This window comes from Manduca sexta, chromosome 2 (assembly GCF_014839805.1).
Source record: "Manduca sexta isolate Smith_Timp_Sample1 chromosome 2, JHU_Msex_v1.0, whole genome shotgun sequence".
Classification (NCBI taxonomy): domain Eukaryota; kingdom Metazoa; phylum Arthropoda; class Insecta; order Lepidoptera; family Sphingidae; genus Manduca; species Manduca sexta.
This window is the reverse complement of record NC_051116.1, coordinates 4,630,352-4,647,130: the sequence shown is the minus strand read 5'-3', so window position 1 is coordinate 4,647,130 and position 16,779 is coordinate 4,630,352. Positions and strand designations below refer to the sequence as shown.

Here is a 16,779-nt window from a genome sequence, read left to right as displayed (position 1 = left end):
TTTTATTAAAAATAACAACGATACTTATTAAACTGTTAGGCCTTACGTCGCTGTGGATATCGAGCCCATGCTGCGTTGAAGTTTCGAATGATGATGATCCTATTACTGAAGAGAGATAGGCAGAAAGGAAATTATGTATGCTATAAAGACCAAACATGACAGATCATTTTATATATAAGTATAATACTGAACAACTTGCATACTTTGTGTGTATACTCATGTTTGACAAATAAAGGATCTCGAATCTTGAAAAAAAAAAACAAAAATAACCGGTCACAATTTAAAACTATCCCGATGCTAAACAGAAATACCAAATATCACTTATCTAAAATAACGGTACAAATTCAATTGAAATTGGTTCACTAAGTTTTCGTACCAATTTAATATGCAATAAAGTAATAAAATTAAAACAAGATCTGATTCAAGTTTCGGTGCCGGTTAAGTAGTTCGGACAGAGCGCCGCCAAAGTTACGATACCATCTCTTACAGTTATTAAACGATTTCCAACTGTATTCACAGGCTTTAAAGTTTAAAATGCGTGTATTAATTAGAAGATCATCATTTATTCGATGGCTTGGTTAAGCGGATGCCTTAATATCCGTTCCCAGAAGGATTGAGAGCGGCAAAAAAAATGTTTGGACACACGGTCGATTCGCCTGTCAAGCAAATTTAAATGTGCGTTTGTAATTTTTTATTTGTTCATAATTACAGTGTGATTTAGGGTTGAAAATATGATTTTGTATACTATGATAAATATTGTTTTATATTCTCGAATTGTAGTAAAGAATGATTAACTAGTATGATTTTATTTTAGCGTATTTTTTTATTTACAATCAAACTATTTTCTGTTTTTTTTTTTTTTTATTAAGATAGTAATAGTTTTTTGTACTTAATAACGATAAAATGCAAAGAGTCATCTATTATATAGTTCACAAAATAGCTATAAAAATGGTTTAATACATAATAAATTAGTCTTTGACAAATCTATAGAATGTAGCCACAGTAATCCATTTATAAAGATATATCATATCCCAATAACTCACCCAGCAAGCTCGTCGAACTCCAAAACCGTAAACCCAAAATTCCAAACCAAACACGCTACGCAAAGCTATATTTGACTTTCCACCATAATAAGATGATTGTTTGAACAATGAACTTTTTTGTTATAATTATATTAAATTGTTCCCCATTTCATATTTCACGTATGTGAGCTTGTAATTATGTTTGGAAAAGGTTGTGTAATCATGTGTTTCGGTTTACGGAAGCTTAATTAAATTAATGGTTGCATGTATTTAATGATATCTGGGCTTTGAAGATACGCTGTATGGATAGGTACCTTAGTCCTACTCATCTTACTAATATTATAAATGTGAAAATTTGTGAAGATGTATGTATGTTTGTTCCTCTTTCACGAAAAAACTATTAAACGGATTTGGATGAAACTTTACAGTAATATTGGTTATATATCCGAATAGCATATAGGCTACAATTTATAATGATTTTGTGTAATTTGGTCATAATATAAGGATACATTTTAAGTAACTCGAAAAAAATCCCGGACAATTCCTTCACGCGGGCGAAGACGCGAGCAAAAACTAGTCATCCTGTAAAAAAACTTTATTATTAAAACGTTTGATCTTTGAATTTTATAACCAACATATTTGTTAATAAAGGAATATTTTTAATATAATCTAACTATTGTGCCCTTTATACGTACTTCCACAAAATTGTCATACATATATTCAAGCTGGAACTAACTAAAGTCTCACAAATATTTCTGTTGAAATCGATCACGTGATTTCGGAGATTAGTGTATACCAAAAAATATTTATAAAGGAGGCCCCCAACAGTGGGACAGTAAATACAGGGCTGATATTATCATATCTCGTAGACCCCTGAATTCAAACATCATAATCATCACCATCATCAGCCCTGTATTATATACTGTCCCACTGTTGGGCACGGCCTTCCTCTGCTACCGAGAGGGATTAAGCCTTAGTCCACCACGCTGGCCTAGTGCGGACTGGTAGATTACACACCCTCGAAATTCCTATAGAGAACTTCTCAGGTATGTAGGTTTCCTCACGATGTTCCTCAAATACAACAAAAATATACACAAGTATAGGAATACGTGTTGTTATACCAACTCGGTTCTATTTCTAACTAGAATTTTAACTATTCCTCAATGGAGGACGTGGCACGAATTAGTTCAGTCGAATGGCTGAAATTTTAACGGATTTAGTTGAGATGATCTGTGGCTAAACAGTAATATTAAGGCGGTGCACCCAGCAAAGCGACGTGCTAACAGTATTTCTAGAAGCTATCTATTAGAAAATACATACATAGAAAAAGAAATATCCACAATTTTAACTTTACATTGATTGTTTTTTTAATAAAAAAATGAAAATGAATAATATTTTTATTTAACACAAAAGATCTATACGTAATGAATATACAAAGTATTAATTTTACAGTAATGTACGAAATTAATCAATGTATTGACAACGGTCTCCACTAGACAAGCCTGTATCGTGGATTCCCATGAGATCATTCAGAAGTGCTTTTTACCACAATAGTCTTTGTTTCTATGGTAACATAATGTAGTTATTATTTTATAAACATACTAGCTCACCCGACAGATATTGTCCCGTCTTAGCTATGAATATTCTGTCAATCGCTGACAGTTATTTCAGACAATTGACAGTTATATAAAATGAATATTTTCGTTAAGTTTTCTTAAATTTTAATTTACCGCGCAATTTTTTTATTTTTTTCTTTCATAAGAACCTTTCCTGACAATAACAAACACAACAAAAAAAAGTGAAATCGGTCCAGCCGTTTACGCGTGATGGCGTGACCAAGGGAAATAGGGATTCATTTTTATATATACAGATTGAAGGTGCTAACAAAAATTTTACTTCGTGCATTCCTAAAATCCCCATTCCAGACGGAGTCTGGAAAGTTGGTGTTCTGGTTGCACCTCTGCATACCTCTTCGGGAATAAATGCGAGTAGTGCGTGTATTACTTCACACTTACACAGGTCCGCGCCTGCTTACCGCAAAGGATCGAAAAAAATCTCGACCACGCATTATCAACTTAAAGATACTACTGATGTTACTTCTATTGTCGATATCGCCGATCGATAGCGTCGAACGACGGATATCGACAAGGATTATGCCTATTTGTATTTACATAAAATGTACGTGTTACAGTTTTTATAAGTCTTTTTGTTTTTTTGTGAATGACAGAGTAAAAAGTTAACTTACTATGATATAAGCGGCTTGCTTATGTCTTTATCTATAATATAAAAATGAATCGCTGTATGTCTTGCGAAGCGCAAATCTCGAGAGCAGCTGAACAGATTTCGCTAATTATTTTTTAATAATATGCCTTGAAGTACGAGGATGGTTTCTACGGAGGGATCAATTTTAAAAAGTCTTAAAACAACACTTTTCCATATTCCCATACAAAAGATTCGTAATAATACTTAAAAGTTAATTTGAACTTTAATACCATACTATAAAGTTTAAGTGTTAGTGGAGGGGTTCCGGGAAGGCAAAACATTTGAGTGACGTTAGTATCGTATAAATATTAATGTCAATATGTCGACTGTTAGGCGGTACGAAGTTTGCCGGGTCAGCTAATAAACTGAGACGTATCTTGCTCGCTGTGAACGCAAAGGGCGTGTATTAAAAAGAGAAATGTGTTACGTGCCAAAATAAGTGGTTATAAATTATAAACATAATACTTATAATTATAAATAATTATGAATCTATATAATATAATGAATCGAAGTAAAATATACCTACTTAAAATACATAAAATATTCTTGTATTTATGTCGTCGTATATTTGAATTAATTATAGCGATCAAATTAGTACGCAACAATGTTAAAAGCATTCCATAAATTTAATTTGCTATATATACAAATATAAGAGAAGGGTCGTTTGTTTACACTATTTTTGAGACGGCTTAATTGATTTCGATCGTACTTTTTTAGATATCCGAGTCTTAGTGGTTGGTTCCCAAATATTTGCCAGGTCTGAGCGTTATGTTGAAAATTCTCATAGATCCTTTCAATGTTAATAAGACTTGAATTCGAAGGGTCTACTTGCTTGGTTAAAGGTCTTCATAGTACGTTTCAATATTGATAACACTTGAAGCTCATTCGAAGGGTTCAACTTGCTTTTGTCCGTGACTTTGCCTGCGTGGTAATTCGTAGCGGTAATTATAATAATAGCAAATGTATGAAGATCAAGTTTATTCCGTTCAATATTTCGATGATTTAATCGAAGTCTGGAAATTGTGCCTAATATGGCGATAGGCTCGCACTCTATCACATCATGGGATGGGACCTTGCGGCGAAAAGAGAGATAAAAGGCGCGAGTGTGTTTTTTACATATAAAAGTAACACGCTGAATTTTTCTGTGAAATTATCTTGGCTAAATCACACACATGTGTGTGGATATGTGTGTGCGTACGTGCGTGCGTAAGTGCGTGTGTGATTTAGCCATGATAATTTAACTGTCAAGTAGTCAGTGTCTATTTATAAATTTATATAATAATAATAATAATATCAGCCCTGTATTATATACTTGCCCACTGCGGAGCACGGGCCTCCTCTACTACTGAGAGGGATTAGGCCTTAGTCCACCACGCTGGCCTAGTGCGGATTGGTAGACTTCACACACCTTCGAAATTCCTATAGAGAACTTCTCAGATGTGCAGGTTTCCTCACGATGTTTTCCTTCACCGTTAAAGCGAACGATAAATTGACAAAGAATACACACATGATTATAGAAAAGTCAGAGGTGTGTGCCCTTGGGATTTGAACCTGCGGACATTCGTCTCGGCAGTCCGTTCCACACCCAACTAGGCTATCGCTGCTTTTTATAAATTTAATTAGTAATAATTGATAATGATATGTATACTGGTTTGAAGGACATATTAACCGGTTGAATGACTGGTTATAAGACTTAACATCTAAACTAAAATCAGGTTAGTTTAATCGATATGATATAAGTTATTGTAACATTACTTCTGTTTGCAGTACTCGACCGAGATTGTTGCCAGTTGCAAACGAACATCCAATTTACCCTATGCATATCTGAGATTTGTTCATACTTGTGCAAACGCATACTTTGTTAAGTAGTGCACAGCCTCTGTAACTGTGTATTTAAAGTGTTATTTAAACGTGTAAACAAAATGTAAATCCGTTATTGGCCTTAAGATAAGTGTATCAGATTGTGTCACTCTAGTATTAAGGGCTGTGGATTTTTTAAATAAAATAAAAATAAAAAAAAAATAAAATAAAACAGATAGGAACGTCAAACTTACAAATGAAATATATTATTAAATACCTACAAAGATTAAACAGTATAATTGTAAAGACTAGACATCAGGACCAAATTTGAGCTCCAAAGTTATTACCAATTGGTAAATCGTCGTTCTTATTTGTCTGTGACAAGATGTCAAAGCGTCCTTAGATATTTAAACAAAAATAATTGTTATTGTTAATTGTTTATTGTTATGTATTTAATATGTTCATGCTGTGACAGCCTGTAATTAAAACAGCACTGCAGCAATTACTTACGGAATTGTTAAAAAAAAACTATGTATGGTGTATGTTTTGTTGGCTGTTCAAATAAATAAATAAATAAACAAAATAACATATTTACAGAAAATATATGTGCAATAAAAACATGCAAATCACGATATGGAATATGAAGTATTTTACAATGGTGTTTGCTGTTTCACGGTTGATTGAGTAATTGTCACATAAGCGCAAAGTTTTTGTGTGCAAACTTACCAATGTCCGCTCTATATAATCTTAGAAGTCTTTGGGCGCTTGGTACTGTGATGGGGCGAGGAGTGTCCGTGCCTCAATTATTTCAACCTGAGTCTTCAAGCAACAAAGGATGTGCATCTTTGTCATCTTTTAGATATTATAACTTTAGTTTTATAAATATTAATACTTTATTTAAGTCAAATCTTGTAGAAACAACAAAGGGGCTTGAATACCTCTTTATCATCTTTTAGCTCACATTTTATAAACATTTATACTCTCTAAGTCAAATTAAGTTTTAAAAGATGTTATTCTCAAGTCGTCCATGAGTTTATAATAGCTCAGTCTGTTCGTAATTGTATTCTTAATTCTTATCATGCCTATATGTATATAGTGGGTTATGCTTTTTTATTTATTTTCAGATTAAGGCGATACCTCAAGGTCCATTTTCATACGTTTTGTTTCGGCTTTAATCTGGGTAACTAAACAAGTATTGGCAAGTAAAGAATTTAAATTCACGTCTAGTTAGTGATTAGTTCTCGCAGTTGAAAGAAAAACGTAAAAATAATTAATAATCATGGATATTTCGGCCTTTAAAATTTAATATGACGAAATTTTATAATATATCTTAACATATAACTGTTAATGTCCTCTTGCTGATGGTAGGATATATTTTATATCCGCCCGGATAGCGACTAGTGTACACAAGTTATTAACCCGCTATAGTGGCCCAAGTAAGTGTGTCGCGTTCCGGGATCAGCCTGTGTATATCCGATTCCAACAGGCCAGCACAATTGTGTCGACTGCCGAGAGGTATTCATCTCTCGTCAGTCGACATTTGTTGGACCCAACTCAACTTACCATAATAAGCAGTGGGGTCACCGCCCGAGCTCGTGTAAAAAAAAAAAAACTACTACGTGTCTTTCTCAAGCAACAACTAAACCATAGTTCTTGGACTACCCATTTCTCAGCTATGCAAGCAGCTGAACTATATATAGTTCTACTATCCACATGTTCCTCATTCATTAAAACATTAAAAATAGATATTTTTATTCATCCCTAATCAAACAAAGATTAGAAAGCCGGCATGAGTCATTCGAGAGGGTAAGTTAAAAATACCTTACATAGTCTGAAATTCATTTATAGTCAGTCGCGAGTGCGGGCTTGCGCGCCACGCCTGTGTTTTTGTGTAAGTTGTGTTCGAATATCGGGGATTGGAATTGGAAGTAAGTGAATTTTATCAGTCTTTAAATTGATTTTTATTGGTTAAGTTTTGAACTGGCAAGCGCAGCGTCGGACGTTCACCCACGAGGTGGACAGATGACCTCGTAAAAGTCGCAGGCCGTTGGATGCGGGCCGCTTCCAATAGGTTGATCTGGAAATCTTCGGGATAGGCCCATATTCAGCAGTGAACATCCTACGGCTGATGATGATGATGAAAGTTCTAGATTTCGAAGAGATAATGTTGAAAATTTACGAGTACTAAAAATAAACTTGTCTTATTAGTGTAGGGTTTTCAGGGTATGAAACCGATGAGTTCTACCTTTGATTCTCGTGTTGAGGAATTTTTGAGTAAGGTTTTCGACCTAAAAAAAATCTGTTGATTAGTGTGAGAATTTGTGATTATTATAAGCTCGTAGTCTGTTACATAAAGCTACCAAAATAAGTTTTACAAAACTGGTTACATTGGATCTCTGCCTATCTCTTTACAAGACAAGGGTTTATGATACTTCAATAGATTTGTCAATGGATACCCATTTTAGATTTAATATTAATTAATGTATAGAAAGTTAATAATAGTATAAACCAATTAAAGTAAAACTCTTTTAGGGACTTATTGCGGTTTTTTACATTATAATTTTCTCCTATGGTTAGCATATCCTAGCTGGATAAAAACCCCGAAATAAATAAAGATTAAAAAAAAAAAAATCTCCTGACGAAGATTTTGCCTTAGGATGACCAACACCTTATGACCATGAAGGCTGTAAAGTCTTCAAAATGTCGAGAGAAAATAATAATATAAAAAAACCGCGACAAAATACGTAATAAAGTTTTATTTCCATGTCTAACAATCGTGTTATATAGAATAGAATTAATATAATTAAAATTTATTTATTTATTTATTCATACATTATAACACCATAACAGAATACTAATGCGATGTTATACAGACAAAGAAGTTAATTATTAATCTTAACAATAATTGGATTCAATACATCTATGAGCTATTTCTGTGAATTCCCGCAGATTTCAAATAAATATATCCAGGCTCTGGGATACAATATTGAGCAATAGTATGGCGCAAACCTTAGCACATTTGTTCATGTAAAAAATCAGACAAACGTCTAAAATAAAGTCTTGTATTCGCTGTCATTCTACAAATATTTCCGCTACTATTTAAAAATATCCTCAAAATCTTAAGGAAATGATTCATTAAATCTGGCTCTTGAGATGACACCGCAGGACAACGGAGCAGTTTTCTCACAAAAAATATTTTAAGTCTTATATCAGTAATATTAGGGTTCAATATACTTTGATACAGTTGTGTAAGTCAAGCGGTAAATAAACAGTATTAACAAATATAAACTTTAAGGGTATTAACATAACGTTTATAATTCTGCATAAATAGCTGTGGCTTATTATGGTATTTTCATTTATAGTCTCGAAATCTTTACGACTCGTACATCCGATTATTATTCTTAAATCGTTCCCTCACTTTACAATCGATAAAATAATCGGTACAAAACTCTTTAATGCTTTATCTCGTATAGATAGAAAGTAAAATATCGTCTACTTAGATAAGTGTAACAGATCACTAATTACTGTTCTGTTTATCTTAACTATAAATTAAACGTTCGATGTAACTTTAATTGTGTGTATTTATGACTACATCCTTTTCCCACGGGCGTTTTTTAGTTTAACGCCATCTAGCGAGATAATGTGGAATGAGGAGGTAAAAGCTCTATAATGTATTGTCTTCAAACCTATTAGTTTTTACCGATGAGGGTCTCGTCCACATCAGACTTGTATTATATACTGTCCCACTGCTGGGCACGGGCCTCCATTACTACTGAGAGGATTTAAGCCTTAGTCAACCACGATCGCCCAGTGCAGTATCGGTTAGCAGACTTCGCATACCTATACGTATGTAGGTTTCCTCACGTTTTTCTTTACTGTTAAAGCAAGGAATAATTTTCAAAGAAAACACACATAACCTTTTTAGAAAAGTCAGACGTGCGTGCCCTTGAGTTTAAACTTTGAACAATTCCACTCCCAACTAGGCTGTCGCCGCTTCTACGCAATAAGAGAAGTTCATTAATCAACTCTTAATATAATATCTAATTGCTAGCAATTATATTACCGCATCATTGACTTTCTGGTCCTTAACACTCAGGATCGAAGCAAAACCTACCTTACTTCTGTAACAGATACCTCAGATCGATAGCTCTAGATATCTTGCATAGTTTCCATAAATAACAAATATGAGTAATAAACACATTGACGTATATTCTATAGACACGAACGTCCGCATAAAATATTTGTTCAAAATCTGAACTAAAATGGCAAACAAAACGTCACTGTTATAACCTATTTATTCACTTGAACAACAAATAATTTTACTTAGATATTTGACTCATATTTTTTATTCAAATCCAAGTTTACACTTAGACTCGAGTTCTTATATCATGAGCCCTACTCCGTACACAACCACAAGCTGTAAATATTGACCATACTAAAGTCAGTTTAAATGGATTGCAGTCCAATTCAGTTGAACACATTGTATGTTCGGAACGCCAAATCTAGTACGTAGTACATATAATATATCGACGACTAAACAGGATAAAAAAAACCGTTAAGGGGATACTAACAAATCTTATCTTAGCGGTAACAAGGGGACGTTTTCCTGGTATTACTTAAACTACAATCGTTTGTATGTGTGTGAGCAATTCAAACACGGCAGAAGTAAAACTACTGAAAAATAAGCTACGAAAGAATGAGATGGATATAAAGTATCAGTATTAGGAAAAATGTAAGGTTTATTATTTTTAGTATAATACTAAAACATAATTACAAAATAAATTAGAAATTCAAGTAATAAAAGAATAAAAGGATGCAAAATGTAGCTTTTAGGCTGGTTGAATGCTGTTCCATTTTCAAATACCGTAATGCGTATTCGTTTCATTGAATTTAAATCACAACGATTCTAAAGAAGTTTCATTTCAAAAAAAAAAACTAACCTCTTTCTGAAGTGTTCTAAAAATTAAAAAAGTCCATAGACTTAACATATAATAGGCACAGGTGAGTTGTAACCAGTTTTTTGTTATTATTATTTTCTAGCGACTCAATGCTGATACTAAATACACTAAAGAAAAACTGTGAACGTTGTGTACATATAAAAACATAGCGGCTCGCTCTGGCTTCGCACGGGTATAATATAACAAAATAACAGTATTTCTCCACTATTTAATGGATGTTATTATACTTGAATATCTTGAATCACTTTATCTATTAAAAAAAAGCGCATCAAAATCCGTTGCGTAGTTTTAAAGATTTAAGCATACAAAGGGACAGAGAAAGCGACTTTGTTTTATACTATGTAGTTCTTAGGCACAGAACAATTGATAAACAATATACATAAAAACATTTTAAATTAATACACCGAAACAACCTGCGTACAAGATTCAAATGATTGACAAAACTACCCTCATTCTAGCAGTATTTTTATAGCACATAATTTTATCGTTTAAATGCTATGTCGAAAAAATAACGTACATTTTCCCCGTGCTCCGAGTGAGGATGGGTACTGACGCGTGCAGCACACAGGATATTTTTTATTTCAGTTTAATTTCTCAGAAATACCGCTTGCACGTAGGAAATGTTTATGCAATTTCTTTTTAAAGTAAGGATAAATGTTGCATTTAATCTTACTGTCCTACTTTCCTTTTAATACGTGTGTTTAGTATTTTATTTATTTATTTAGTAACCAACGACGTTTATAAATAATATATAGCAAGTGTAAGGCTAAAATAAGTTTCTATATATCAGTGGTGAAGAGTGAGATTTTCTATAAGGGTACCCGATACAACTTAGATGTATTGAAATCAATTGGTAAGATTAAATCTGTATAACATAGCATTAGTATCAATTGTTATGGTGTTATAATATATGTATAAATAAATAAATAAATAAACTTTTAGGTACTAAAAATATTATGTATAAATGCGGTCTGGAAATGGTTCTAATGATTATTAGACTTGAGATAAATGATGCAAGGGAAGCCATTAGGAATCGGGTTATATGGACCATTCTATATATGTAGGTATGTGTACATAGTAGCTCTAAACTTTACGCCTAATCCTTTGAAAAGTTTTTGTTAAAATTTTAGCATACCGATACACTATATTCTAGTTTAAAGTAGGCTCCAGTTTGCCCTAAAAAAGTAAAAAGCGGGGTTATGACTTCGCACTTGCCACAAAACAATTCCGGCTCGAAGGACCAAAAAATTATAATTTTATTATGCTACAGTAATTTAAAAAACAAGATTAATATAATTTCATCTCAATCCTGCATAAAATAAGTTGAAAATTTAATCACAATTCTATCTGGCTCGAAGGATCAAAATTATCCCACCGCAATAAAATTACAGTAATTAATCGTATATTACTTTGTCTTCTGGTTATTTAAAGCAAGTTTTCTTAATTACAGCATCCTTATAACGATCAGTGGAGGCCTAATCATCGGCCATTGAATAATGCATGTATTACCCTAATGTTGTTAATAATAGTCTATTCCCTAGTACACTGTTTCTTACGGCCCAAGCTCATTATGGTAGGTAGTGATGGGATTTTGTTCCGGAATGGGAAAATATATTCGGTTCTTTACTTGGCAAAATTTTGAAACTATGTAAAGTTCAGTATTATTTGGAAGACCGGCTCAATGGACTTATTTCCAGAGCCATAAAAAAAATTAAGGCCGATTAGAGTAAATTTAAAATTAGGAATAATTAATTAAAACATGGAATACGGGCTCAGTGTACTTGTTTCCAGAGCCGTAATAAATAAAAAAAATAAGTTCGATTAGAATAAATTTAAAATTACGAATAATATTAATACTTTTGACGAACATAATGTAATAGAGCATTGTTGTTTTTCGAAGTTTTTCGTACTGTTTTCGATGATTTATAGTTCAGGCCTGGATATAGATAGTATATGATATAGGTATATATGTATGTAAGGCAAAAAATCTCAGGATCAGGAGAGCAACTAATAATGCTAGCGTATTTTTATGTTATATTTAATTTTCTTCAAGAATACATATAAATTATTTAATTCAAAGTTCTGGTTGATACAGCTTGTTTATGATCATTCCTATACTTCCACACACTAAAATCGTGATTCGGTTCTAAAAATATTTCGGTCTTTCGAATACCGAATCACGAAACCGCATCACTACTTAATAGCATCGATAAACGATAGGGCCATTACGTCCGTTTGTAACAGAACTATAGTTTAACGACTCTGGTTCGGTTGCGACCATTTGGGAGTGTGACTTCCTTAATCCGACGACACCATTAATATGAAAATCATGTGTTTCCATTTATTGCGTGTGGTTTCGAAGATTTCACTTAATTATATACAGTGTTATTTTACATTTTATAATTTACATTACAGCTAATTAAAAAACGTTTTTATTTATTTTAAATTGTCTTGATTGACTGCCTCCGTGGCCTAATTGTATACGGTACAAATACGACTACCGCGCTGAGGTCCTAGGTTCAAATCCCCAGTCGTGCCAAAATAATTGTGACTGGGTTTTTCCATCTTAAAAATACTCAGTCACAGCTCGGGGTCAGGAAGTTGGCGGTGTGATACCCCGTGCCTCGGAAAACATGTAAAGCCGTTGGTCCTGCGCCTGGTCTCTCTCCGTTTATGTCGGATTGCCGTCACATCGGACTGTGAGAGTGAAGGATCAGAGTGTGCACCTGTGTATTGCGCACACACTTATGCACTATAATATATCCTGCGTACCTTGTTGATCTCCGTTGAAATTGGCCACCGTGGCCGAAATTCGGTTAGGAACGAATCAGACTTCTAATAATATGTTTGTTACTTATATAAAGGCGAGATTGATTATTTTAAATGCATATTCTTTAGAAATTCTTTACACATACAGAAAAATCATTTTACATATAGAAAACTTCACCATTCTTACAGAGTGTAGGCTACTTTTTAACCAAAACTACATAAAATTAGTAGGTATTTACATTAATATATGTTAACACCGGCATTGATTGGCTTATATAAAAAAAACATAGTATTTTGAATTTCTCTGGTTGAAGTGACCATTTACCATCAAAAACCACTCATTCGCCTCAAAAAATGCAAAGATTAAAACCTACAACTCAAATCTAGAGCTAGCGTCAGAGTCCGCAATATGACAGAAGTCAAAAGCCAATATCAAAATGTTCAAAAAAGAAGTCCCAAAAACATTGTTTCTTTGACGTTTCAGTGACTGCAATCGACGCTTTATTGCGAATATGTGTACCGAAACTGAGATTTCCTAACTTTAAACATACTAGACCTTTTTTATTGAATGATGAGATGAGCTTGCCATTCGCCTGATGGTAGGCGATAAGACCGCCCATAAATAGTAGAAACACCAACACCTTGAATTACAAAGTATTGTTTGGTATTCTAATGTGCTCGCCATCCTAAGACAAGATGTTAAGTCTTATAATGTCTAGTAGTAAATCTCGAAATTTTCAACGTAATGGCCACAGGGTAAGGTGAGAATTTGTTGTTAATAATATTATGTTAATACTGCCTCTAGGTCAGCAAAGAACATCATTACAGCTGGAGAATAAAACTATACCAATATTCCAGTACCACATTCTATCAATATTTCAAAAAGCCAACTTTGGTTTTTGGGATTTCACTATTAACGTTGACAAATAAGTAATAATAGATATGTTATACATAAAATATTATTAAAATAAAATTTTGCCGCAGTCTTCGAAACGTCGGGAGAAAAATATATAAAATAAAAAAACCGCAAAATAGTTTTACAATGTCTTACATTCGTAAACATAAGAAATCAAGAAATATCAATTTATTTTCCCTATAAAGGTGTCATAATATATACAATATACATATTAATGATGTATACCGGTTTTACAATACGTAAATAACTGGACAAGAGGCAACTGCTTTCCGAACTTGGAAGTATATTAAAAAAATACTTAATGTGATATAAATCGATGACCTAAGTAAACTATCATATCTGAAGAAATAGCGAAATTCACTTCTTTAACATTTCGTTATATAGACTCTGTTTACTACCAAACCCATAAACAAGTAAGTAAATGATTTTTTATGAAGATTTCTTTTTTGTTAATTAACTTTTGAATTAAATGGATTTGGTAGTAAACAGTACTTTGATAATAAAACGCTAAAGAGTGAATATCGCTATTTTTCCAGATACGACGGTTTACTTAGAAGCCATCGAAATACTCTATTCGTTTAGTATTTTCAATAAACGTATTGCTGGTTGATAATTGTAAAGCTGTGATAATCAAGTTGGAAGTGGAACGGACTGTTGAGACGAATGTCCGCATGTTTCAAAACCTAAGGGCACACAACTCTGACATTTCTATAGTTATGTGAAAACATTGTGCTGTTGCTTTTGCCGTTCGCCTGATAAGCGATACGACCGCCCACAAACAGTAGAAACATTATCCAACACCTTAAATTACAAAGAATTTGTTACGCGCCGCTATCCTAGCCGATCACATCGGGCGTTTCCGGAAGTATTCGGCTGCGCGGTCTGGCTGGCAGAAGAGAAGATATGTCACGCGGCGACTATTCTATTATTATTCTCTCTGGCTGGACGTTGTCAAAAGAATGTTTAAAATTGTATTCTGTAATTATTTTGCTAATATAATGTTTACTGTAAAAAGAGCGTTTTACATTCAGAAGTGGGATTATACAAATGATAATTTGAAGTTACATTGAATTCGAATGTGAAGAGAACTATCGGAATAAATCTGTGATGAATCATTGAATGCCAAAATTAAAATTACCAGATTCTCAGATTTTTAGTTACCATGGCAACGTCTACGTCTGTTGAAGTAAATATGTTGGGAATGCATATGGAACTGATGTCTGCACATTAGTACGATTCACGACATTCATAACAAAAACTTTGTTATGCCTGCTGCTTGGCTCACTGGAGAGGGTGTTTTCTTAGAAACTAAATCATTGGAGACAGGAATGACTGGAGTCATGTGAAGTCAAATTAGTGGCGCAACACTTCAGGCTGACAATGCGAACGTGCGTAACTGTTTATTTTATTTAATCTGATCTGTCTGTGGCCGTGAGCCTTTTGATAATATTCTATCTGCAGCCGTGACCATTCTGATCATATTCTGTCTGTAGCCATAAGCATTCTGATCATATTCTGTCTGTGACCATGAACATATTCTGTCATTCATTGTCTGTGATCATATTGTCTGTAGTCATGAGCATTCTGATCATATTCTGTGTGCAGCCATGAGCATTCTGATTTGTGTTGCTGGGTCCTATTTGTTTTAAAAATATAGGTACCCAATTCAGTTCTACTTTCTCAAATTTATTTTTGTGAATACCTTACGGTATTCACTTTGCAGGATGGCCGATGTTACGCGCCGCTATCCTAGCCGATCACATCGGGCGTTTCCGGAAGTATTCGGCTGCGCGGTCTGGCTGGCAGAAGAGAAGATATGTCACGCGGCGACTATTCTATTATTATTCTCTCTGGCTGGACGTTGTCAAAAGAATGTTTAAAATTGTATTCTGTAATTATTTTGCTAATATAATGTTTACTGTAAAAAGAGCGTTTTACAAATTGTTTGGTATTCACTGCTCGCCTTCTTGAGATATGAGATGTTAAATCTTATGTCCAGTAGTTAGTAGTTACACTGGCTAGAATGTTACATCCCTTCGTAGATTAAAGGCGTGTATAAAAATTATTTACATTAAATCTAATTGCTCCCATACCACAGTCTTATTTCCAACCGTAGTTAAATGCAAAATAGTTTTTACACCGAGATAACTTGTTATATAAATTGAGCGACTATTTTTTTAGTTTTTTTTTTTTATGTGCAAGTTACAAAAAATATTGCGACTTTCCAACTCCGTTCTACAACTTGTTACGTTAAATATGACCGCCTTGGAAGGAATTTTATTTAATATTCTCAGAATGGAAGTCTTTGTGTTAAAGTTTTCTTTGAATGTCGAGTTTTTTTTCTTATAAAATATCTTTTGTTTTTTGTTATACATTTTTACTTTTATGTTAAAACACGTGCTTAACCAGACTTTATATATTAGACAATGGAGTGTTATAAATGTACTTATACATTTGTAATATTTATTGTATTATACTGAAAAACACGCTCAAATTTATTCGGTGCCCACTTAACAGCCGTCATCTTTGTTTCAGATCGACAATCGTCGGCCGCTACTAAAAGAACTCGCACATAAATCATTCAACTAAAAGGCTGGCTATAAATAAAAAATGGCGCTTAAATTCATCGGATCCATTTCAAATATAGAATACGCCAGCTCTTACAGCAGGGGAAGCTGAGCGTTCGTTTAAAATGTGAACATTTAAATTTAGAACGCCGGATTTCCTTGTTATGGTAACGGACGTCGGAAGTGTGTAGTTTTGTCGAGATGTCTAACTATAAGTGTAGAATGAAGACAACTAGTAGGGGTGTGAATCCTTTGTTTTTACTGTTACGGACCCATAGTGCTTTGGTTTTTAGTTTTTTAGTGTTTGTTGATGTGTGTGGTGGTTATCAAGAGCAGAAGTTTGCGATGGAGCCGCAGGATCAAGTAAGTCTTTAATTTATAAAACACAATTGTCTTTATATTAAACGTTGTACCTACAGCTTCCTTAATTGTACTTGTACAAAATACAGAATAACTGCGATAGACGGACACAACATTAATAAGTA

General features: G+C 33.6%; 1 protein-coding gene across 1 annotated transcript in view; it reads left to right on the top strand.

Annotated features, from left to right (window-relative positions):
- The window catches only part of LOC115453598 (irregular chiasm C-roughest protein), a 129,462-nt gene that overhangs the window by 57,235 nt on the left and 55,448 nt on the right, over positions 1 to 16,779 (top strand). The window contains exon 2 of the mRNA XM_037437135.1: positions 16,263 to 16,657. Within this exon, the coding sequence (XP_037293032.1) occupies positions 16,496 to 16,657 (162 nt within the window). The 5' untranslated portion in view covers positions 16,263 to 16,495. The remainder of the gene's footprint in view (positions 1 to 16,262; positions 16,658 to 16,779) is intronic.